The 26,085-nt window shown below is 39.0% G+C and overlaps 1 protein-coding gene across 4 annotated transcripts in view; it reads left to right on the top strand.

The window, feature by feature from the left end:
• dbn1 (drebrin 1) overlaps positions 1-26,085 on the top strand; it is a 102,483-nt gene that overhangs the window by 73,300 nt on the left and 3,098 nt on the right. The window contains exons 2-13 of one of the 4 annotated variants that reach the window (XM_074671789.1): positions 5,912-5,967; positions 8,795-8,907; positions 10,703-10,777; positions 11,864-12,007; positions 12,115-12,192; positions 12,813-12,964; positions 13,169-13,226; positions 16,597-16,653; positions 17,122-17,236; positions 19,444-19,572; positions 25,182-25,289; positions 25,601-26,082. In XM_074671789.1, the coding sequence (XP_074527890.1) occupies positions 5,912-5,967; positions 8,795-8,907; positions 10,703-10,777; positions 11,864-12,007; positions 12,115-12,192; positions 12,813-12,964; positions 13,169-13,226; positions 16,597-16,653; positions 17,122-17,236; positions 19,444-19,572; positions 25,182-25,289; positions 25,601-26,082 (1,567 nt within the window). Of the gene's footprint in view, positions 1-5,911; positions 5,968-8,794; positions 8,908-10,702; positions 10,778-11,863; positions 12,008-12,114; positions 12,193-12,812; positions 12,965-13,168; positions 13,227-16,596; positions 16,654-17,121; positions 17,237-19,443; positions 19,573-25,163; positions 25,290-25,600; positions 26,083-26,085 lie in introns of all 4 variants that reach the window. The other 3 variants (XM_074671788.1, XM_074671791.1, XM_074671790.1) reach the window with 3 other exon arrangements.

Raw genomic sequence — 26,085 nt, 5'->3', positions numbered from 1 at the left:
ATGGGGGGATGCTGCCCAGTTGCCATGGTGACACTCCCTGCAGGGTGTGTGTGTGGTGGGGGTGGGGGGGACGTCCTGGCAACCTCAGTTTTTTTTACCAGTGCCACAGCTTGTGCCATCTACTGCAGGGGGCAGGACAAACTGACAGAGGCTACAGGAAGTTTCATCACCACATGAGACAAACCCCTGTAACATCTGTCTGTATATTATCTGTGTATGAAAGACAGGACTACAGAGCAGCTCCCCAAGTAAAGCCAAAACAGTTGACTGTCTGATTCTTTGCAGTAAAGGTCTCTTTCATGATGGAACATGATTCAAATTGTAAAATAAAAATACACATTAGCTAATTTATGAGCAAAAGTCAGTTTTTTCGTCCAAGCTAAGTTTAATCTTGAGATGATGTAAAAACGTTATCAAAAGATAGAACAGGAAGAGAAAATTTGACAAACATCAACACAAGAAATTAGTGGAGGGAGTACAATGCTGAAAGTAGAGCTCCACTTAGCCCATATCTGCATCCTTTGCTGGGCTATTTTGGCGTAACCTTCGAACATCAGGAAAAGTTGGAGACGTAAAAACAGGAAGCCCATCAAGGAAATGAATAAATATCTAATCTGTAAAAGCTGTGATAAAACCATCTTGATTTCTCTCTCTTAGCTCTCTGTTACTCTAAGACCATGTTTCCACTGCTGTACTTTAATTATAACTCTGTGTAGGTGAAAATAATGAGCTGATTATGTAATAATTACATTTGAAAAAAGAGTGCTCACATGATGCTAATGTCTCTGTAACAGCAAACAGATCACACCTACAGAGCAGATCAGAGAGCAGAGCTGCTGTACCGCCTCCAGTTAAAAACACCACACTGATTCTTCTGCTCCACATCAAAGGCAGTGTGGGCACACACACACACACACACACACACACACACACACACACACACACACACACACACACACACACACACACACACACACACACACACACACACACGCACACACACACACGCACGCGTACTGAATATAGGTCATATAGTATACCTCCCATAAGTGTTCAGTTATGATATGATGTCTGAAAAGCACATATGGGACGAACCATTCACATCACCGCACACTTTAAGTACAATAAAGCAAGCTTTCATGAGCTACATAGTGGATATGCATGTTTTTATGTGTATTTTCTAAGGATCATCACTTTTGTGTGTTAAACAAGAACCAATCTGAAAGCTAATAGCGAAGGATTAACAATGTACATCCTTGTAAATATTTGTATTTTAAAAATTTTAGTTAATTCACACTTGGAGGCAAGACAGGTTAAGAAGCAGTATTGTTTTCATATTTAAGCCCTCATCTATCCAGTGATCTATCATAGTCATTGGATTGATATCAGAAGTCCTCATGTGCTAATGCTAGATTTTTATTTCTTCAGTCAGATTTTTATTGCAATGACAGCTCTCCAGGTGACCCAGAGGTTTTGCTGTGTTTTAACTTGAGGACTCTTTCCTCCTCTGTAAGTACTTGCGGCACATTTTTCAAGTTGCATTGTTTTATCTTTCTCTGTAACAATCAAAAACACCCACACAGGTGACACTGTTCAGACTCCCTCATTTGTTTGGTGCAGCTGAGCTTTTCCATCTCTGTACAATGACACATTGCAACTTTTTCTGTTGTGTTATGATGCGTTATAGTCTGTGTCATTTTATTTTCTGTGGGGTGAGCAAATTAGAGGTTGAGACAGATTATGGTTGTTAATTTCCTGCTGTGGTTCATAGATCTTGTTTAATATATGTATATGGTGTTTGCAGCTTTTGTAGTGAAGGTAAAGAATGATATAAAGTGGGTTCTTTTCAGAGACAGAGCTTTCTGGAACTTGTCACACATCAAGTACACACTGTTCTCTCACTCTGATCGGTGAGAAAAGATGACCTAAACTAAACTGTGTGTTCACTGTGGATGACGTCTGCTTCTCTTCTCCCCTTTTCCCCCCTTTTTACCTTCTATACTTGTGTTTTTCCTTTTTTGCTCGCCTCATCCTCCGGCTCTTCCTCCAGCTGTGCTCACACTGAGCTGTTTCTGGGTCATGAGGGCTTTATATGAATAATAAACAGCTGTCTGCTGCAAAAAGAATTATTTATAGAGACATGCTCTCTCGCTTTCTCTCTATCTCTCTGTTTATCTTAAACACTTTCTATCCCTCTTCTTCATCCCCCTTTCTTTACTCTGCTGTCTTTATTATCTGTCATCTTTGTAATCCCTGCTCCTTTTGCTCTCTTTGTTTTACCATCTATATAATCCCTCTTCAGTCTTTCCTTTTCTGCTTTGAGGGTTCTGCTTGGCCTATAGCATGATGCTGATCCCTTTTGTAAACGTCACTGTTGCAGTAATGACTTAATTCATAAAGCACCTCTTTTAAAAAGGGCTTTGATGCACAGGAAAAACCATACATTAGAGTCTAAGCTCAAAACAGCTGCAACAAAACAACATGACAGACCATTTTCTCATCTTCTTTGACATCATGCTCAGGGCAGGAGCTGAAATACTGTTATCATGTTTTTGATGTGTTCCAGCCTGAAATGGTTTGAACGCTGACAAATGATTGTCATTTCACTGCTTCCTGTCTGATAAAAAAACTACAAATAGTGTTGATGAGAACTATAGAAATAGATAAGGTTTTGGGTGGTGAATGTTGTTCAGACAGCGGTAAGGCCTTGTCCACATGTCAGTGGATATTTTTAAGAACTCATTTGTTTTATTTTCTGTATGCGTTCTGGCCTCATGCCCACATGAGGAAATCATGGATAGGATGGTAAAAGAGAAAAGTTTGCAGTAGAAAAATCAATATCATGTACATGACTAGTTCTGTAGTTCTAATGTTGTTGCTCTCTGTTTTTACTTAATATTTTAGTAAACCAAAAACACAATGTTTCAGTAGGCAGGCCCACATTTTAAAACCCGACCCAGTTGGTTTGAGACTTTTGCCTGTTCTAAAACCCCAACCCAAACATTCGTCTGAAAGTTAACAGGGTCGCTTATGTGAAATAGTGAAAGTAGTAGTATTGGAGTAATTTTTGAAGGTCCAATATTCTGCTCCTTTTCTGCAGTTTAATATGGATTATTGATGTCTTCATGAAATGGTAGTAACATGTTTTGGTCCAAAAAGCCAATAAATCAAGCACAGCAGCATTGTTTCCAGGCTCTCATAGCCCCTCTGTTCAGAATGGTCTGATTTAGTGGGCGTGACCTTCATATGTAAATGAGCCACCGCTGATACCGTCAAGCTCTTCCACGTCACTGTGCGCGGCACCACGAGCTCCGAGTGCACAATGTTTAGAAACAGCAAAGCCCATTTACCATAACATTACAAGCTAAAACAACAGGGTAACCGCAGCTAAAGTTAGCATCATGAAGCTAACACAGAGACGGGGGGACACTGAGGAGAAGCTCTTACATCTGCTCCACAGCACATAGCATTTAAAATACTCACATTTCGAGGGCCCGAGGTTTGTTGGCGGATGGTTGGTAATGCACCTGGATGCTGGACCAGTCCTTGTCCAAATGACAAGAAAAAAAGTCTATTTCAAGGGAGTCAGACTGACATTAAAAAAGGAGTGGATAAGTCAAGGTGGTTGTAAAAGAGGAGGTATGATCAGTGATCAGTTTTGAGAAATGCAGGCACAGTCTGGCACTTCGAGAGAAAAAGTGACTCTGCAGATGAAAAGGGGGAGGGGGAGTGAGGTCAGCAGAAAGTCAGACGGAGCCCAGACCAAAAGCCCGAGGCTGAAACAGCAGTATGAGGTCATCCACAGTGGAAAACACATTTACACTGGTACAAGGCTCTGCAAAATATTATCATGATAGATTGTTTTAAAATAAACCACTTATTTTAGAGGGGGTGAAGGAAGTCATCTGCAGTGTTTGAAACTTTTTTTTTTTTTTTTTTTTTGCACAAAAGAAGCAGTCTGACACAAATCAGGCAGAAATCCTGCCCACAGAGCTGGATCTATGTCAGATTTTAAGAGACAATGCATCCTGCTCACCCTGTTAGTATTCTTATCTGGATCCCCACTTATTCACAACAATATCCCACTTGTGACCAGGCTTCAAAACTGAGACAAGATCAAGATGGCACAGACTATTCATTTATATAGATCATTTCTCATCTTTTAGTTTGCAGTGCCTTTTTGGCAGTCAATCAGAAACTTTCTGAATTTCAAGCCTGTGTTTCTATTGGTGACGATGCTGCTGCTGGTGTTTAATTGTAATACGCTCTTTCCAGCCCTTCAGGTTGACAGGTTACTCAGCAAGGATGTTACAGTGTCAGTTTTAATCTATTAATGTTGACTTACCTGTTAACTTAGTCACCTCCATTTAACCTGCACCCAAAAGGTCAACACATGAGGCCATGAGGGTGTGCATGTAATTGATTTTATATAACTCTGTGATCGTATACTCTATGTGCATATGGCAGTGGGAGCAATTGCGTCTTTTGTTTAGAACAAAGACTATGGAGGAGGTCAGCGGAGGTTGAAATAAAAGAGGAGAGAGTGAGAACAGTGTGTGGAAAAAACACCACTGTAGTTGTGTAGATGTGTTTTCACAGAAAAGTGTGAAAAGATGCGTTTGTGCAAAATGTGATCCACAGTTCCCACATTTATCACACAAACTGTATCATATACACATGAAAACACATTCAACAGTTAAATAGATCAGTCATTCAGTTTAAAGAGGTTTGTGACACTTAGGTTTGTCAGTATGTGCTCAGTATTCTTGATGCTAATAGACAAGCAGCGGTGTTAAACCATTAGTTGCCAGATTTATTTATGGATTCAGAAGACTCACCGACTTCACCACAGCTTTATAGCAAACCAAAAACATTTTAACGCTTCTAAAAAACTGGAACATTTGTGACTAATGTCTGGGCACCCTGATTTTAACTTGATTAAATGTAACACACACACTGTAAACCCCAAAGTTCAAATTACTCAATTGGATTAAGCTATGAAAACATAATGTAGTAAGTATAATATACTTAAATGTCTGAGTTTTCAGCGTTGAAACTGATGATTTTTGGATCGATTTAACTTTTGTTCTGTTTAAGTATGCACAACTTAAACTCATTAGTTTCTGTGACTGCATTTTGTAAGCGTGAGTGAGGAGGGGACGCTATTGATGTGAGGCCCAGCTGTACTTTAAAATGTTATTTAACTCAGTTGTTCAGATATGCTTCAAGTTTATATCATTTCATTTACTTAATTCATAAGGAAAATTTATTGATATCACATCTTTCAGTTTTAAGTAAGGTCAACTTGTGTTTAACAGTGATATGCAACATTTTTTAACATTACTTAATATTTTGATTTGTAACAAATAAGCATCAGGTTTATTTGATTAGAGACATTCAGTAGATTTGTTTTCCGTAATAATCAAAACTACTAAGATGTTGACTTAAATTAACTTAAATTTCAGATTTCTTTACTTAATTTTTTTAAGGTAACCTGTTTACAAACTTTTTTCAAGTAAACTCAAACATGGGTTTACAGCGCATTGATTGACACCTGAACACTTTAAGGGTACTTGATCAAGAGACACTCAAAGCTAGCTTTGTCTTTTTTTGAACCACAAAAGAAAACAGGACTAATAACAGCAATGTGCTTATAGTTGGGGATTTCAAGTTTTGCAAATTGCTCTGTGACATTTGTTGAAGTAGTTTGTGTGCCATGGAGAACCTTTCTTCACAATGGTTTTTGAGTCCTGTGAATTGAAACACGACCAGAATGTTTGCTTATTTAGAGAGGTTTGTGTTAAAGACGTAAATTATTTTGATTTAATAAAATGTATTGATGTGTAGGCTAGTTTTCTTCCTTTAAAGAACAGATGTATTTAAGTCTTCTTTCTGTCTGTTTTCTGTCCAGGGCCTTGTACACATATGAGGATGAGACCAACGACTTGACACTGGCAGCGTCAGGAGGTGAGTCTAAGCTCTTCTTATCCAGTAAAAGAGTTTAATTCCCCCGTCTCCTGCTGTTTTAATGAACACAGCTCTTTAGAAACACGCTAACATCATGTGTGTGTGATGGTTGTAATTTGCTGGTTTGATGAACTCGGCAGGTTCTTTTGCTGCTTTGGGGGAAAGAAATTATCATGTTCTGTGAGTGCTGATTGTGTTTCAGCCGTCGGAGGACTGGACTCATTACTGCTGCAGTTAATGATGCTCTGCATGATCATTATAAATTAATGAGGATACTCCTTATTTTCTACACTCGGATTTCCTGCAGTGATTTCCAGACACTTCAAGTGTTATTGCTTGTTGTCTGGACAGTTTCAAATAAACAAGTGGGTATACTCATTGGTCTAAGAAAGGAATCACTTTAAGCCACATTTATATATTTTCAGCATTTAGTTCATACGCATGAAATCAGGATCCAATATTATATATATAACAAAAAACAAAAATCCAACTTGTTTAAAAAACTGATTTGGGGTGCTATCAAAAAAATGTTTTGTCACAATGTCAACAGGCAGAGGAAAAAAACTCCTTTTGGGGATTGATTTGATATGATGTGTGTTATGTTGTCTGGCATCACACATGCTGTTCAGAATTAACAATTATCTTTTAACTAGATTAACTAGATCTTGTTGAATGATAGGAAACCTGGGTTAAAGTCAACAAGCTGCTCAGTATACATACCCCATGAAGATTCTGCTGTAAAAAACACAAATTCCAAGCAGGTCTTCAGTGAATTTAATGTTAAAATATTCCATGTGATAATTGTTCTTTGGTAATAACACATTAACAAAAGTAGATCTGTTAATTTCATCTTTCACAGCCTGTGTTTTTTTCATGGCGATCAGCAGTGATGTGTTTCAGAGTACTGATACTATTCCTCAGATTAAGATGCTGTGCTTATCTCAGTGTAGCAACTCAGACATCAGTGAAGTGTGTACACGCACAAAACACACACACAACATGACTGTGGTCCACTGGGTCTGAAGAGACAACAACAGAGGGTAGAATCCTCCAAGGTTTACAGTGCAGATTGTGTTTCCTAAAATACTCACGTCTCTCTGAGAAGGAATGAAATGACACTCCTCTGTAGTAGCTCCACTTTTATCCCTCTCATGTTAAGATGTCTGCTGATGATTACATTAGACTCACAGAATAAGCTGAGTCTCATCAGAAGTGAATCCACAGAAAAGCAGGAGACAAATCCACCAGCTTGTAATCAGAATTCATTAGAGTTACAGGGACATGTCTGATGAATGGGTAAACCTAGATTTTTCATAAAACAACAAAATCAACAATGCATTATTGTCTTAAAGCTTCCTGACCTCTGAAGCCTCTTTTGGCTCTGAGCTCTAAGCCCAAGAAGACAGAAAAGGAAAGTTTGTTTAAATTAACTGCTCATTTGTTTCCTTAGACAGCTCATTGTTTTAGTTTGTTACAAGTATTATTCAAATATAAGACAAGTACTTTGTTTTGGAACCATCTTCACATTATTATATTGCATTGTATCATAAACATAACAAGTTGTATTGTATCACATAGTAACGCATCATATTGTTAATGTAACATATCATATTGTATTGTACTGCGTTGTATTTACAACACATTGTATGATGTGAAGTAGAATAGAATAGAATAGAATAGAATAGAATAGAATAGAATAGAATAGAATAGGATAGAGTAGAACTGTATTGTCACTGTAACAAGTTCAACAAAATTGAAGTCACAGCAGCAATCAAGAAAACAAAAGTAAGAAAGTGTATAGAAAGTGCAACAAGGTCCACAAGAAAATAGATGATGACAGATTGTCCATCATTCTTCAGTCAGCCAGTCTCCACCTCCACAGGGTCCAGGACTGAGCTTCTTCAGCAGTCTGTTCAGTCTCTGTCTCCTAGATCCTGTCTGCTCACAGCAGGTGAAGCTCTTCCAACATGGCGTTGGTGTCTGATGTTAGCTAGGTCAGCCATGTCTGTGAATAGCATGATGCTGCTCTGCCCTCTGGTATCCCCTCTGTTGCTGGGTTCGCACAGCTAGTTCATCCATCTTATTGGAGATAGATCTTACGTTCCCAATAACCATGGATGGAAGGACAGGTCCATGTCGTCACTTCTTAGCTCACACCTGAGAACCAGCACGTCGTCCTTCACCTCCTTCTCCTCACCTTGTGGGAAGACATCAGGCCTTACACCAGTTAGCATTGACATGCTATGGGCTGCTAACAGCTGAGTTCACATGTAAACAATGCAGCCATGGTTACATGTAGGATCTCCAGACAAACACAGGAGAAAAGGTAGTAAAAATATCACTGAAACCACAAAAAGTTTGGTGTCCATGACCAATAAATGAGCCATACAAAGTAATGATCCACTCCAAATACAAAGATTACAAAAAAGAGGCGAAAAAGTTACAAGAAACGGACAAAGGAGAGAGAGCTGCTGCAAAAGGCAGCCATAGCCAACAGGGCGGCGCCCTGATATGAGCAATATTATTGCATCACACTGTATATCATAATGTAATGTATCGTGTTATATCTTATCATCATTAATGTAGCATACTGACAGTACTGAACCATATCTTAGCCCATTGTAAATGTAATATATCGTATCACATTGCATCATATTGCGACGTGAATGTAACTTAATTTATCATATTGTACTGTATCATAAATGCTGAGTATTGTATTAAATTGATCTCTACCCAGTGTGTTTATTTTCTTCCTGGATCCCTGGCAGAGCAGACCTGCGTGTGTATTTGCTGTGGTATTAATGAACTTTCTTCTTCTGTGGTACAGGAGGCGGTCTGCCAGAGGTCACTCTGACCTTTGACAGTGGGAGGGTGATGTACGGGTTCTGCAGCCTGAAGGAGCCCAACTCTGCCCTGCCACGATACATACTCATCAACTGGGTGAGTGGACAGGTCGAGGGGGAGGAACTGGATATTGAGCTGTACACACACACATACACACATGCGTACTCTTTTTGAATGTCCTAAGAGGTATTGAAGCAGGTTACAAGAGCCATTGAGGGTCAGTGCACATTTTTAATGCAGCAGTTTATTAAATGAAGACAAAGGTGGACTCAAGACCTGAAGTAAGCCTTTTTTCTTCATCATCAGAGCTGCATGATCAGCAGGTTCACACTCACCTTCAACTTCAGTGCAGACACCTGTGCAATTTATTACATTCTTACACAAATGTTCCAGGATAAGATAAAACTTGCTTGCAAATAAATAATGGAACCAGGTTATTTCAACATTAAAGGACAAGATGAGAGGAACACAAAGAGCATCAAAGATCCATGACCTATAGAGTGACATACATCGTCTTCAGAGTAAAATCCCTCCTTACACATAAAATGTTTTATCGTGCCAGAAGCTGACCATAAACTCTGCAGAATTCTCCAGAATCTGTCCTTCCTTCTTTATTCTCATCCCTCAGACACAAACACAGATGTATGAAGTGGTTAAATGTAGTAATTCAGAGATAAATATCAGTGAATTTAGGCAAGATGAAGCTCCTTCCTGCGAGTCTTTCTCTCTGTAATTGCTGCTAATTGAGTTTGTATTGTGCTGGTCTGAATGAGCGGTGATTACTGAATCACATTCAGACTGTTTGAATAAACAGCTGCTCTAATGAGTGAACGCCAGGGCTGACGGAGAGAAAGACTCGATGACAACAGAACGAGTGAACATGTCCACAGATAAACAAAAAGGTCTGATGAAGACAAACTGTCCGCCCAGAAGTATAAAAAGGGAATAAGGAGAAAAGCAGAAACACAAAAACTGCTGTTTTAGTTACTAATTGTCTAAAAAACAGGTACTGTCTATATTAACAGATATATAGTGACACTGTACATCCATCTCCACCATTGTGATTTGGTTACCTAACATTACATCTTAGTAGGCCCTGACATGTTGCCCTAGTGGTTTAGACCTTTTCTTTCTTTCTTTCTTTCTTTCTTTCTTTCTTTCTTTCTTTCTTTCTTTCTTTCTTTCTTTCTTTCTTTCTTTCTTTCTTTCTGGTTCTTTCCTTTTTAAATTTCCTGTCCTTCCTTCCTTTCCTCTGTATTTAAGTCTTGTTCTTTCTTTTTCTTTTTTTTGTTCTCCTTTTTCAATTTCTTTCTTTTTTTAAATTTTCTTTTTATTTTCTATTTCTTTTTTGTCTTACTGACTTTATTCTTATATTTTTCTTCCCCGTCATTTTTTCCCTTTTTTGTTTCCATACCTTTCTTTCATTCTTTTCTTTTTAACCATTTTTTCTTTTTTCTTACTTTGTCTTCTATTTTGTCATTTGGCATATCTTTTTCTTGTTTATATTTTTCATCTTTTTTTTTATTAGCTATCCTTTTTTTGTTTTCTCTCATATTCTCTTTATCCTTGAGTTCATTTGTCTTCTTTCTTAATTGTATTTTCATTTTTTTCTCTGCCTTTTCCTTTCACATCTCAGTTTTTCCTTTTTTTTTTACCCATTTTACTGTAAATTTGTGTCTTTTTTTGTTCTTTTGGTCAACACATTTTGTTTGGATAATATTTTAGGTTATTGCTTTCGTTAGATCATATAACTTATGGGACATGTGAAGTGCTGAGTTAAACAATGGTGAAAATGTGTCTCAAGTCATGAAGGGCCCCTCATACCACCAGAGGGAAACAACCTTTCGCTTCTCAGAATGAGACTCTTTAGTTCTGTTTTCGTGTCTCTCAGGTTGGAGATGATGTGCCAGATGCGAGGAAGTGTGCGTGTGCCAGCCATGTTGCCACCATTGCTGACTTCTTCCAGGTGAGACCTATCTTTGTGTGCTATTACATATCATCTAATATAATACACAGGTTATCATTTGTACTATTGTTTCTTTACACGCTGTTTTTTCACTCATTGCAAACAACATGAGTTACACATATAATGCAACTTCATGGGAAGTAAAATGCTCTGATTTTTGATTCAGAAGTCAGCTAAATAAATTTAAGAATACATATGCACGGATGTTTAAGTTCTGTGTTTAAGCTCTTCAGTGCTTTTGTTGTGTTGTTCTGTTATTTTAAATGGATTTAATTGTTTGGTGACATTCATGTCAACCCTGTGGATATGCCAGTGTTAAGAAGTATGTGTGTTCTTTCCAAAAAATGGTCTTTGAAAGTCAAAGCCACTTACATTGATGACACTTCACACACACTAAACACACACACACACACACACACACACACACACACACACACACACACACACACACACACACACACACACACACACACACACACACACACACCTTCCTTCACAGTCGCATAGTGGACCAACACTCATACCAAATATGAAACATCTCATCTGTTCTAATCACCATATTTTTCATCTCTTCTACGAGTACAGAAATACACACACAGCCAGGTGCAAAGGTGTGAATACAGTGCTCTGAGGCACACACACCCACACACACACACACAATGTGGTCAAGAGGGTTGTCATTCATAGCCGCCCAGCACAGAGACGTTACTTTAAAAAGCGGTGGTATTAGTCATGCTCTTTCTCTTTCTCTGTCAGACACACACCCACACACACACACACACACACACACACACACACACACACACACACACACACACACACACACACACACACACACACACACACCTACGCACATTTACCCACGCACTGGTGTTGCTCCTCTTTGATCCTCCCACAGCTTTAATGTTCAGCAGAGAACAGTCAAACATTTTTCGTGTGACATGGAGCTGAAGCAGATCATGAAACAAACAGATCAGATCTGATCATCAAAAAATGATAACATCATTAAACTCATGAGTGGTTATCTTCTATAGTTACAATTTTGTTCTGATTCCACCATGCATAATCGCTGCTGATCCCTTTTAGGGAGTGGAAGTCACCGTAAATGCCAGCAGTCTGGAGGATATCGACCCATTGGCCATCGGGCAGCGGCTCACCAATGGAACAGCAGCCGTGGCAAGTCCGGTCCTCAGCCGCCTGAGAACCCGTGATGATGAACACGGAGATGTTGTATGTCTCCCACAATCAAAAAACACTGTTCCTGATTGTTTTTTGGACCCATGATTCTAAATTTTCTTCTCTGTTGTGTTTTTCTTCTGTTTTCTCTCCTGACTCAGGGCACAGTGTATGAGAAGACCAACGCAGAGGTGGAGATGAAGAAAATCAATAGAGAGGAGTTTTGGGAGCAGGCCAAGGTGGGTGCAGAAAACAATGAAGTGGGGGAACTTTTCCAAGTTTATTCTCAACAAAATACAGCTAATATAAATCTCTGTGGGGTTTGGAGTAAAGTGAAGAGCAAAGTCAAACTGCCTCTGAGTCCTGCAGCTGTGCTGGCCTCGACGGGTTCAGACCAAATGCAAAATGACAGAGTGTCTGTGGCAGCTGCAGGGTTTCCTCTGGATCTGCCCTTCACAGAAGTTCTGAGGCTTCCTGGATAATATCAACTCTGAAGTGCAGCATCAGAGCAAAAGTCATTAAACCAGTCAAACAATTAGTACACTGACAACTGCGTGTGAAGAGATTCATTACGAATCCATTTATCACATGAAGTCAAAGATTTTCTTTTTCAGCCTTTCTCATTTGCTGCAGAAGAATTAAGAAACTGCCAAAACAGACAGAAGCTGAAATACCCCCTCTTTAAGTTTATACTATTGCAATATGATTGAACTGAATCCTGCAAACATAGGATGAACCCTGCTGAGCATAAGATCCATCCTGGTGACCAACAGAAGGAGAGCAGACAGATTCTGTCCATTCTACCCACATTTCAGCATGAAAACATCTTATGAATTGTACTCCTATGTTTGCCCTGCAGCGTGAGGAGGAGATCAGGAAGGAGGAAGAGAAAAAAAAGGCAGCAGAGGAACGACAGCGCTATGAGGAAGAGCGGATGGAGCTGGAGAGGAAAGAGCAGGAGAACCGAGAGAAGAGGTACCGGGAGAGGGAGCAGCAGATTGAGGAGCACAGGTGAGGAGTTGTTACTCGATCAGAGTTCTCCTACCATTAAGGAAAAACTATACACCTTGAGCAGCAACCTTCTGAACACCAAGCTGCTCCTCTGATAAATAAAACGAAACTTCTGAGTGTATCATAATCCACATCAATTAACACACTGAAAAATAAGCATGTCGTGTTAACTATTTTCTGTTTAATGTGTGTTTGTGTGAACAGGAAGAAACTTCAGGAAGAGGAAGAGGCCAGAGAGAGGTTGCGAAATGAGACCACCCTTGTAAGTTTTTCTAATATCCTTAAATTCAAATTTTTGACTTGATCACGGTTCAAAAATCCATCCTCCAACACAGTTTCAGACCACTTGGCAGCAGTAACATCCTGCTAATTTTGAACAAAAGTGAAATGTTTCCAGATTTGGAGCCAAAGCTTGTTTACAACACTAGTCAATAAAAACGTGCTAATTTTATTAAACACGACTTTGACTCCCACAGACTTGGTCTTTTGTGTTTAGTTTTCTTGAATGTGTTCTCAGTGGAATCAATTTAGTTGTCCTAAATCACCATGGAGACCAGTTCTGCACGCCTCTGGGTTTCTGTGCCAGAGTCAAACTGTGACGCGGATGAAATCAATTTGTGTCTTACTGGGGATTTTGTTTGAAGACAGTGATTTATAAGCTTCTAAAAACAATCAGAACATTTTCACAATCAGCTGCCTGCAGCGTCCCAACACAGCTGTGATTTTTCAGATTATCTTCCACACCTCTTTAACACTTTCCTCTTGCTGAGTCAAAGAGAGGCTCTGTGAGACACTCATGCTGAAAAATACACACAGCTTTCACCGCTTTTTCAACAGAGCAATGAAACCTGTGTGTGGAAGTGAAAAAGCAAACTAGGATGTTGTCAGTTCTGCTCCTTAAATCTTACCAGCTGGGGGTTTTAGATCTTTACACCAGTCCTCACAGTTTGAGATATAGAAGTATTCTGTTTATGTGGAGTGTAAATGTTAGTGATGTAAGTTTTCGTTTAAGAGGGGTTTTATGCTTTCCAGTTCTTCAAACATGGATATATTGTGAAAGTGCTGGATATCCTTGGTACAGATTTTTAGACTGCTACACTACAAAAACAGAAATCTTATCAAGTGTTTTTGTCTTATTTTCAGACTTAATATGAGCCATATTCACCTGACTAGTCAAAAAAAATGTCTTGTTTCAAGTTATTTAAAGACAAAAATGAGGTCTGAATTGCATGTAACATGTAAAAAAGCTTCTAATGGAACAATAGAAAACTCACCTGTATTAAGACATTATTCTAGTTTCAAGCAAATTTTCGAAGAAACTTTCCTTGTTCCATTGGCAGATTTTTTTTTTACTTGTAACAAGCAATCCAGACCTCCTTTTTATCTTTAAATAACTTGAAACAAGACATTTTTTTCTGGACTGGTCAGGTGAATGTTGCTCATATCAAGTATAATAAGACAAATTTTACTTAAAATAAAGCAAAAACACTTGAAAAGATTTCAGTTTTTTGCAGTGTACATTTCCTTTTTTCGAAAGCAAAACTGCAAGAGCTTAATGAGATCATGGCGTAATGAAAAGGTCATTAATTGAGTTCTCCTAATTGGCTCATGATACAGTAGAGGGCTGGGTTGATGTCTGTCCATTATTCCTCCAACAATAAGGGTCAAAGAGCTGGCCATTCAGAGAGAAGAGGGTTTGTGGAGCAGGGAGCCTTAAAGGGACAGTGGCTAAAACAAAGTGTTTTTTAGGGGCTGAAATTAATGTTTTCTAAAACACCACTGTGGGGAGAGAATTTGTTTAGCTGTAAATCAGGTAAAACAGCTACAGGAGTACCAGAGGGACAAAATTAAGACAAAAAATACTCCTCTTTAAGAAAACGGAGGGCAAAAATGTATTTCCCTCCCAATTATGAGTTTGTTCAAAACACAGATCAACTTATTTTACCGTAAACACATTGAACTTACGTTTCAATCTATGAGATAAGCCTCAGTGAAGAAAGCCATTTCAATCTTTAGGCTTCTGATAAATTACATAACCTATCACACAGCCCCTAAAGTTCCCCCAGCTCCGGACATGAAGATAAATGGACAGCAAGAGCCAAACAGATAGCTGCAAAATCTCAGATTCATCACTCTCTACGCCAGCTCTAACTGGCTATTATACCCATGCTGTAAAAGGGAGAAGAAAAAAGAGAGAAGAGTCTCTTAAGTGAAGTTAGAAAGAAAAAGCAAGGTTGGATAAGCCCACAACTTGACATTGCTGTGTGATGCTGCAGCCCCTTCACACCCTTACTCCTCCATTTTTGTAAGAAAGAAGAGGATAGAAGAGAGAGAAAACAAAGAGAAGAGTCTGTGGAGAGATGTTAGAAAAACAACAGGGAGGGCAAAGCCAAGGAGAGGAGCCTGTTTGAGTTAGAGCTCACCCCTGCCTAGTTGGACTGTTCACACTGCTTCCCCTTGCTTCTCTGTTTTCATTGAGAGAGGAGGGTAAAGAGTGTGGAGAGGTGTTAGAAAGAGGACAGAAAAGCTAGAAGTTAGGAGGAGAAACAGAAGAAGTAACAAGAGATGATAGAAAGAAAACAGAGAAAGAAAAACATTAGGGGCCTGTCAGAGCTGAAGCCTACTGCAGGCTGTTTGCTCAGCCTCCCCTTTACCCAATTTCTATGAGGAAAGAGTCACGTTTTTAGTCACACTATGAGTGAAGAAATTGAAGATGTAACACTAAGGATGAAGGAAAGCGAAAGAAAGGTCAAGCTCTGAAAAGAATCAAGACTCTTTAGCTCAAGGGAGGAATCAGAGCTTAAGAGTGTCAGACATCTGAAAATGAAAATATCTTGCGGCTCTGAAAAGATAAAACTGCATAAAATTATTCCCCTTGAAAAGAAAAAGACAACCAAAGAGAATGTAGAACAATTTTAAATTCAGCCCTGAAGTTCCTTGGATGCTCTCTCCGACCCGCTGTAGGCAGTGATGGTTGTTACGAAATGTTTTTATATCTGGTTGCAGACTGTCAGGGGATGTAATACATGTATAATCTGACAGTGGGATTGCTGTGACAGTGGATTTTGCTGCAGGAGGGTAGTCAGTCTTTTCTCGTTTTTTCTTTTTGCACAATCAGACCTGCAGCAAACTCTGTCACTGCTGACGATACAGCAGTTTGTCATAGACAAGTGAGGATTAAAGCGATGGGTCACGGACTTAGATGGATTATTCAGTTTTAGTGGTTTTCTAGTCATTTGAATGTGAATAATCTCAGTCAAAGTCATTCATAATGATTCATTTAAAGCCACATCCTGTTGTCTGTTTTTCCTTTTTCATTGTACGATTGTAAAATAGACATTCACCTAATTTCTATGTTGTTAAAAAAAACTTAAATAATGGTCTGACGTTAATCCTTCTGCCATGAACCAAAACTTTCTTTCTGGGAATGTTGTTGGCCTTCAGGGTGTGATCTCAATGAATGACATGGATAAAAATGGCCTCTGTCGCTGCTCGCTGGTGACACTGTGTAATTGTTCTTTCCAGCCTCATGAATCACGTGTCCGCTGGTGAAGAATATTAGAACTTCTCCTTTCAGATGTAGATCTAAATCTTCTATTTCCATTTGAAAACATTATTTTTCTTCTCTGCAGGCAGCAGAGCCGAGCATCGAGGACCTCAACCTGGACAAGAAAGAGTCTGAGGTGGAGGTAAGTCTGCTTTTGAGGTTTTTGCTGGCAGAGCGTGAAAACTATTAACCCAAACAAGAGAAAAAATCTTGATGGAATATTTGGATAGTGGACCCTGTGGTAGAAAATTCATTAAACACAAAAATGTTGTCAGCCTCTCAGCAGAAACTTTCAAAACCTGCCCGACATCTAAGGCAGAACACTATTATTTCAGTATTTTTAACATTGCAAAAAGTCACAAAACAAAACTCATCAAAAAAGTTACCAACACATGTCGGCATCACATGAATGATTGCACTTGCTACCGCAGTGAAGAAGGAGAATAACCAGTATTTGGGGATTGTTATTTCTTTGACAAACAACAAAAAGTCATCTCAAGCTTTTGGGTTTTTGAAAAACACTATTAACCTACCTCCTTCAGTAAGAGTTTGCCTCATGAATCTTGTTTGTGAACAAAATGTTGATGTTTTTTCATGTTTCTGTTTGCAGGAGGCGAAGGCCATCATCGCTCAGCGGTCAGGAAACCCTCGAGAGTTTTTCAAGCAGAAAGAGAGAGCCATGACCATCAGCGTCGACACCTCGCCTGTCTCCCTCCACAGGACCGGTAAACACTCTATTAACTCATCCAATGAGACTGTTTTAGTTCAGTATTCATAACAAAGTTAATATGTATCAAACCTTTATTCAAGGTTTAACATCATGTCACATCATAGAAAGTGATGCCAGAATTTTATCGAGCTCACTATTCTTTCAGTTGAATATGTCTCTAATCAACACTTCTTTGGCTGCCGTTTTCCTAGAACTAGAACTTAAGATTTCTTTTTCAGACATATTTTATCATCTAAAGTTTTTAAAGGTTTAGGTGTAACATTGCTGGAGACACATCAGGAAGACGCCCTCCACAGCAAACCAACAGACGATCTGTTCCCTTGTTGTCGTCTGAATGCTGTGTGTGTTTTTTATTTGAATTTTCCTCTTTGCATTGTTCTGTGTTGTTTGTTTTCAGCCTTAGTGTTTGTCTCAATCCTCCTTCGAACACACTGACTTAATTTTTTGGGGAAAGGGTGTAATTTTAACAACATGAAATGGTTGGTGAACTGTGTAATCACCCATCTGCTCAACCCAGAAAAGAGAAAATGTCATCAGACTGTTAAGAATCTTAAATGCTGCTTTTAATTGTAACAGTACCTCAAACCAGTTCTACCAATCTCATGCCCTGTTTCTGCTGCTTGTTACATACTGGATGGATTTGTTTCTGGTACTGAGGACTTTCCACGACTTAGTTTACTACTGGAGACAGCACTTAAAGTATTACATAGTAATATATTCTTTTTGGGCTCTTTGGGCTTTTATCCTTTATTATTTCGAACAGCTTGAGAAAGACATGAGAAATGTAGACTTAGCATGAGGGAAGATTTGCACTAACTGTTGAGTGGACTGTGAATTGATCCTACCACAACAACTGTTGCCTCTGTACCAAGGACGCTTGCTTTAGTCCCTACAATGACAATTCAAACAAATCTATGTATATCTATGCTTTTAATCTTTGGAGCTCACATTTAAAATTTCAACCCAGATACTTAAAAGAAGTAATAAAATGAAGAAATATAGAGGCATTAATTTGAATTGATATCCTGGAGTTTTACAGTATGTTATCCTATGTATTTCTTATAAAGTCTATGATTATTCATCTGCTTCAGATATTTTTCTCTTTGCACTCTCACTGTGTGACTCATTTTGAGCCTTTTAAATCTGTAACCTGTTTATCATGTAATTTTAGTCATTACATAGAAGTATCTGGCATATTATTGGCATAAAGCAATGTTCCTAGCAGATGTGGTTTGATTGAGCCCAATTTTCTTAATGCTGCGGTTGTCGTCCGTGTCCACACAAAGGCTGAGGCAATCTAGTCACATAGACCCCGAAATGTAAAAATCAGGCCCAGATTTAGCTAATAATAACGATAATTTCACCTTTTGTGGGCTCAAAATGGCTTAGAAACAGATCTTGACATTGTACCAAAAAGCATAAAGATTAACAGAAAATAGTTCAGGCTTAGTGTCTGGGTCTTTTACTCAGACTTTATTTGGCATAAAGTAACCTACGTGCATCATTCATCCTAACGAATATCATTCTTTGGTTTTACTCGAAACAAGGGTACCAAAGTGTCTTTTCAGGTTTTTTGGGCTCATTAACAAAAACTTACCTGCTTAAAGTTTAGAGACTTAAGACTGAAACATTAAAGGGTCAAAACGACAAAGTGTCTGCCTTTCATCTCTGCTTAACAGCATGCTGTCTACAATCAGTGTGTTAAAAGCCACACTAACCACTTTTCTTCCTTTCTCTCTTTTTTTTCTCTCCATGGGGGATTTTCTTCTGACACCTCTGCCCTCTTTCAACCCTTCATTTGTGTACACCGTCATTGTTCCTTCATATTTCATTCACTAACCCACTCCTCTCCTATCTGTCCGGCTTTCGGACTTCCTCTTTTGATTTTTGGGTCCCACTTCTTTCACATCCTGGCACCTATGGGCCTGTTTCTTCTTCATGGGTTTCGATGGGACTTTCTGCTCTTCCCACAATCCTTTCTGCCTCTCACTTTTTTCCTATTGGGCTCAACTTAATCTTTACTGTGACCCCTCCTGTCTTCTTTCCTCTCTCCTTCCCCTGTCTTTGCTTTCCTCTGTCTTGTCCATCTTCTCCTTGTCTTTCTGTCCTGGTGCGTCGCCTCGTGTCATGTTATATGTTTGTGTTTGTGTGTCTGGATTTTCGTGTGTTGCCGTGTATCGCCCCCCCTCCCCCTACTGCCAGGCCGTTTGGACAGCCCATTCTTGAGGCAACAGCACAGTACCAGCAGCCCCAGTCAGACCCCCCCACTCCGGGGCACGTCACCCCTCCGCTCCCAGCCACACGTACGGACGCAGCCCACTGCTGCAGCCGGTAGGTACAGCACATAAGAAGGAGACCGATGGACCACAGCAGCTTGGTCCAACATTCCTCCCAAGACATGAACCCCCTCACAGAAACCAAAAACTAAAAAACAACAGCACAGAGAAATTGCATGTGGACCAGAGAGATGCGCCCCTGGCACAATTTCTATTAACTGGAGCTAATAACTTTGAGAGAGGAAAATAGCTTATATCATAAACAGATAATTTTTTAAGCTCATTATGTCACAGAAGAAAGATCTATGTGAGGTAGTTTAGTTACTGCAAGCTGGCTAGTCTTAGTTCCTTTGCTGTCATCCAACCACGAGTTGTTTGTCAGTAAGCATGAGGAGGATCCAAACAATTTACCGCCATGTTTGGTGAAATTTGGACTCTAGCATATTCAGACTGACACATCTCAAAAAGTCTTTTAGTCCACATGCATTTTCATTTTCTCAGTATTAGAAAGTCATTCTCATAAACCACTTCACTTTGCACATCTGCACTTTCACACCCTTCACATCTGCGCACAAACCCTTTAAACCCTGTCCCCTCCCGACAAATACCCAAACAGTCATTAACTAAACTCCAGAAAGATGTAAAAAAAATATTCAAGGTCAGACAAACATAATGATTTTTAGTCTATTCAAAAGAGCCTCTGAAGACAATACCATAATACAATCATGAGTTTTCTGACGAGATAAAAATAAATTTTAGCAAGATTCTAAGTTATTCCCATGACACAATTACTTTGTTTTTGTTGACTATCTGATAACTTGCGGACAAACATGTTCAAATCAAATTATGTTAATGTCATGTGCAAAAGAAGAGAAAATAATATTTCTCGCAAGGCAATTACTTTTCCCCAAGAGATAACAACTTGGCCTAACAAGATTTTTTCATTATCTTTTTAAAGTTTAGTAACTTGTGGTTTCAAGCAAGCAAGCCATGTCATGTGTTAAACATGAGATATGCACCAGATAAAGTGCATATGAAGACAGTTAATGTCTATCTTGACAAAGATATATATATATATATATATATATATATATATATATATATATATATATATATATATATATATATATATATATATATATATATATATATATATATATATATATATATATTCATAAACAAGTAATTTTCACATTGAAGAAAAACTGCATCAACAGAAATATATTGACATCTCCACCTACAGATAATTCTTCACAACGGTACACTTTTTACTCTTTTATTAACCAAGAAGTAACTAGAGTAATGTGTCTCCTTTTACAGTAGCTTTTTACCTATAGCAAAGTAGCATTCCATCAACATCTATTTCAGTATAAAATATCCTTTATGGCTGTGAACCATAAAGTTGTTTGTCAGTTTGTGTGATAGATGTTGAGTCTGTCATCCCCTCAGTCTTCATCCTTTAGATGTTGTCCAGTCATCGGCTGATGTTTCATTATTTGTGTAAATGTTTTATCTGATGCTTTGTTTTATGCTCTGAATTTGCACCGAGCTAACTTCTCTCAGGGATATACAAACTGTTTCCTAAACTACAGAATCTCACTGGTTTCCTTTTACCTCCTTCCTTCTCTGATCCTGAATCTCATTCCTCTGATCCTGGACTGCATCATCTTGCTACGCACACACACTGAAACACACACTCCTCCTGTTGCCTCTGCTTTTAATCCTGAACACCTGATCGACCTGTGAGTGTTTTTGTTTGGATGTGAAGTCGTCAAGCCGGCCGTCCATGTGTTTATTGGCCTTTTAGTGAACATGGATATATTACCTTTGACTTCTGTAGAACTGACTGACATTGTCATTCTGTTAGAAGATTGTAAAGGTGACTTTGTTTGAGTCCAAGAACTACAAGATCCAGTAGACCAATTTCCAAAGCACACCTAATTTTTTTGGACTGACATACCATCCATCAACTATGAATTTTGTCAGAAATTTAAACTGCATAACTGGACTGGATAAAATAGCTATCAGAATTACACCTAAAGAAGAGGATCTGTTTTAAATGGACTGTCTCGTCACCCTTTGGCCTGGAGGCTCATGCACACTGTCGCAAAGACGTGACTTTTAACCAGATGTGTGTTTGTTTTGGAACAAATTTTCTTTGTTCAAGACAACTTTTTGCCAGATAAAACATGAAAAGGTAAGGTATTTATCAGTACAGTTACGTAGCGCTGTTGTTTGAAATGTGACAACAAGCAAACATAAGTTTGTACTAAATGTCAGTAGCCAGCTATATGTAGTGCTACTAGCATTCCCGATGCTACGACATATCCGTAAGCTTAAGACAACAAGCAAACTGTCAATTTGTACAGTAGTTTAGTAGCCATCCATATGTAGTGCTACTGACAGCCTGGTTATGTCCTGCCAGTCCTCTACCAAGCAGAGCTAACGCAGCCTCACTCTTCATTTTATTGATAGACTCTCAAGTTTGAACAGACCACTGCAGAATAACTGCTGCATGTGGAATGAACATTATCACAAACAGTCTAGCCTTTTTAGCATTTAGCTCGGGCTGTATCACTCTCCTACTTAGCTTTCTTCTGCTCTTCTGTCCTTTTCCTATCTGATACTTAGGCTCCTGTGTCTACCATCACTATCAAATTAATCACAGAAATCATTTTCAGCAGAGGAAAACACAGATCCCTCTTTTCACTTCTTAACTTGGTTGGCGTGGCGGGATGTTGTCATAGAAAGTCGACATGCCGTAAATAAATCTGGTACTGCTCGACCTGATTGGGAAGCTACAAAGTATGAGCCATGAAGCATTTTGAAATAACCTATATTGGCGCTGATTTTCTCGTTTTAAAATGTGGATTACGATCGGGCATATATCTAGAAGGAAGACTTTTTCAAGATCACTTTGAAACTCCTCACAGCCCCTATTACCAAACGTATGATAACAATCACACTATTAAAGCTGAGAAAGTCCAAAATGTACTTTTTTTCTGGTTACTTTTAAAGCTCAAAACTTTTGTCTCTTAGATACAACCAAAGTAAAGAAGTCCAGAATTTTCTGTTTTGGAGCAAAATGTACTTTTGCAAACAAATGAAATGCTTTGGAAAATGATCGTGGAAATGTAGTGACTGGGAGACACTGGAAATTTCACCTTTATGATCAAATGTGTATGATATTGCATGTTTTTCAGTGTTGTAACAGATACTATGCCAGGTGGGCAAAGAACCACTTCATTCAGACAGTCTTCTTTAAGTTTGGTTTCCCCTTTGATTTGAAAAATGTTTCTTTTAATTTTTTTAGTATCAGAAAAAGAATGATTTGAAAAATCTACAAGCAGATATAATCCTGGCTGTCTTTGGAGGTTTTTGACCACCAGCTGATATAGTGAACTCACCCATGTGACTTTGCTAGGCTGGATGTGATATGTCATTTTAACAGGGTCACACATCTCATTTAGCCATTTTTTCACAGTTCAAAGTGAGTTCCCATCTGTGGTTTGTTGTGTTTGTGTCTTCTGGAAAATCCTGTTCTGTTTTCTGGAACAGGACATCTGACTTCAACAAGCATGAAATCATTGAACGCCTCAGAAAAAAATGTGACGTTTTTGTCGTGGGATTGATTCTCTGACTGTGACTGACGCTGTGTTTATGTTTGTCACATTGATCTATATTCTCGGATGTGGTATCAGCATTGTCATTGTGACTCACCCACAATGCCTCATTGAAAATTGCATAGCATAATAATGAGTGTTTGAAGCATATCTTGTGGCTGCTTCATGACATGCTTGGTTATATCGATTGCTTCTTGGTGCTCGTGACAGGCCTGTCCTTGAATGAATGTGCTACTGTCTCATCCTTTCTCGCCTACATCTTAGTGCTATGACATGTCCTGTGTGTGCAACAGGAATCAATTTGCAGGTTTTGCAAGGTGGTTAATATAATATCTCACACCACAAATCAGGGAAATTGAAATGTAATTTTACTAGAGATCTTTAATGAAATCCTCATGATGGCACAAAAAAATGTCTGATGATTTGGATTGAAATCAATCCAATATGTGACAACCAGTTTAATTCTTGACCACAAATGTTAACCATTTGATCAGACAAGAAAAATAGGCAAATAATTGTTAAGTTGTTATGGTTAACTTAGGGAATAATCAATTTTGAAAAAAAAAAAAAAAATCTAGGCAGAAGTATTTGGAAAGTCACAGACTGCTATTTCTACCTAAGCTACTGTCACCCATACTAAGGGTGTTGAGTATTTCACTCAAAATCACAAGTGTAAAGGCACATTGTGGAGTAAGAATAATCAGAGAATAACCAAAGTCAACAGGGTTATCCTCTGGGAGTAATGAATGTGTACATCAAAAATGTCTGCCAATTTATCTGGCAATTGTTGAGATTTTCCATATTGTCTTTGATTCTGCTGGATGAGAAGTCGTAGGTTTACTACATAGGTGGCCCTGAAGTGTAAAACCCCAACAGCAAATGACTAAACACAACAGCAGCTTCAAGGCCACCTCAGTTTACCAATGTTTTTGCAATTTTACAAATTATGATGGCCAGGCTCCACGAGAGAAACTCATGAGGGCTCTAGATTTAATGTGAAGATCCTTACCAACGGTGGGGATAATCCATAAGACATGAAAAAAATGGGTGCACCAAAAATGTTTGCACACCATGATTTTTTTTATTTACTTAGCTTTTTTGTAGTTGTTTAGTTTTACCAAAGTGACAGCTCAGTCTGCTAATCAGCAGACTGTAAAATAAAGATTTTAGATCAACTACCTTTTTAAAAAAAAACTACATCCTTTTACCATGATAACCACTATTTACCATCAATATTAGTCACCGGATATTGTAATTTGTAGTTTCTGCTTGTATTGTGGTGGTTAAAGTGATGTGATTAATCAGACTTTGTGAAGAGTTGTGTGTGTTGAAATAACTGAAGATGTGACGGTTGAGATTGAAAAACTGAATCTAATTCTAACTCTAATGATTTTGGCATCATTTGATTCAGAACACTTATGAAGAAGTCAAACCTATGTTAACCTAAATCAGAGGTGGCCAACCTGCGGCCACATGTGGCTCTTTGCCTTTCAGTGTGCGGTTCTTCGATCCATTCATAAAATTATGTGTATAGTTAAGAGTAGTGGTGTGCCTATCAATCTAAAATATTGATATACTGACGCCAACGTTGGGATCAGTGTTGATCAGTGTTTGGGTGTACAGATTGGTACTTAAGTTTCAGTTTCTCTTCTCTAGTACAAATTTAAACACACTTACAAACACAATAAATCTTGATTTGAAAGTTGGAAATGTATTGATTTCTTTTTATGTCATTTTGTTTATTTGTGAGAGGAAGTGTTTTTGTAAGACCCCGTGTGTGACGTGGCTCTCGGTAGTACCACGGCCATTTTTGTGGCTTTTGGTCTCAGACTGGTTGGCCACCCCTGACCCAAATAGACAGATTGAGAACGATAAAAAAAGTATGGACAAAATTGGAGAAACAAAAGAGATCCATGTTATTTCAACACATTTTTAGTGTAAGCCTATTGTTCCAAGAGGATATGGATGGGAAACTTTTTCTCTGTACCTTTTTCGATGTTGTTGTGCCACTCTGTCACTTCAGGGGACGACGACGACGAAGGGAGCAAAGAACGCAACATGGCTGCTGTGTCACCCATACCTAAAATAGTCACCACCCCAATCAAAGAAGACTTTTGCAGGGAGGACGAGGACTGCAGAGACGAATGGGGTGAGAGGAAATGTAAAATAAACAAATATCAGATGCTGGAAGTGATGATGGAAGTGTTGGATGGACAATGGACTCTCCAACCTTCTGTCTAAATTCTTGCTTGTGTTGTATGTCGTTGGGACAAAAGCATCTGCTAATGAAATTTTAGAATTGTTGAATGGTACAAAGCTGTGACATGTGTTGTGTGGATGATTTTAAAGCCAGTCTGCCTAATAGAATACGCCTGATCTTCTCTGCAATAGCTGAAAATGATATGCTGGCTCTGACTGTCAACTTTTTTGTTGATGTTTTTTCTTCTGTTCTTTCTTCAGATTCGATGCCAAAGCGGGAGCAGAAACCACCAGTCCAGGAGTCCACACCCACCAAGCCCGTTCAAAGTGTTGCCCCACAGACCCGAGACAGCTCCAACTTCTCTGTGTGGGAATCAGGTACGGACAGCCTGGTCACCTTGTGGGACAGCACCTCTGCTCCCAATAACACCACCCAGACCTCCGGGTCCTCTAACCTGGTGGACCTGATGGGTGACGTCATTGAAGACAACGTCCCACAAAGCACCACTGCTGCCAGTGGCAGGCCTCAGCCCCTCCTCAGCTTTGACGAGATGATGGACGGGACTTTCTGCTCAGGCACTGGCGAGGATGACCCCACCAGTCTTGTGGATGTGACGGCCTCAGATCAGATGACCCTCAGCTACCAGCATGCACTGCAGCGTGCATCCGGAGAAGGGCAGGATCTGGAGGATGGCCAGCTGCTAATGACCAATGGGGAAACGATGCTTAAAGAGGGCACTCAGGTA

Source organism: Halichoeres trimaculatus, unplaced genomic scaffold (genome assembly GCF_033239565.1).
Source record: "Halichoeres trimaculatus isolate MK-OKI-2021-1 unplaced genomic scaffold, fHalTri1.1 fHalTri1_scaffold_6, whole genome shotgun sequence".
Classification (NCBI taxonomy): domain Eukaryota; kingdom Metazoa; phylum Chordata; class Actinopteri; order Labriformes; family Labridae; genus Halichoeres; species Halichoeres trimaculatus.
This window is presented reverse-complemented; position numbering and strand designations above follow the sequence as displayed.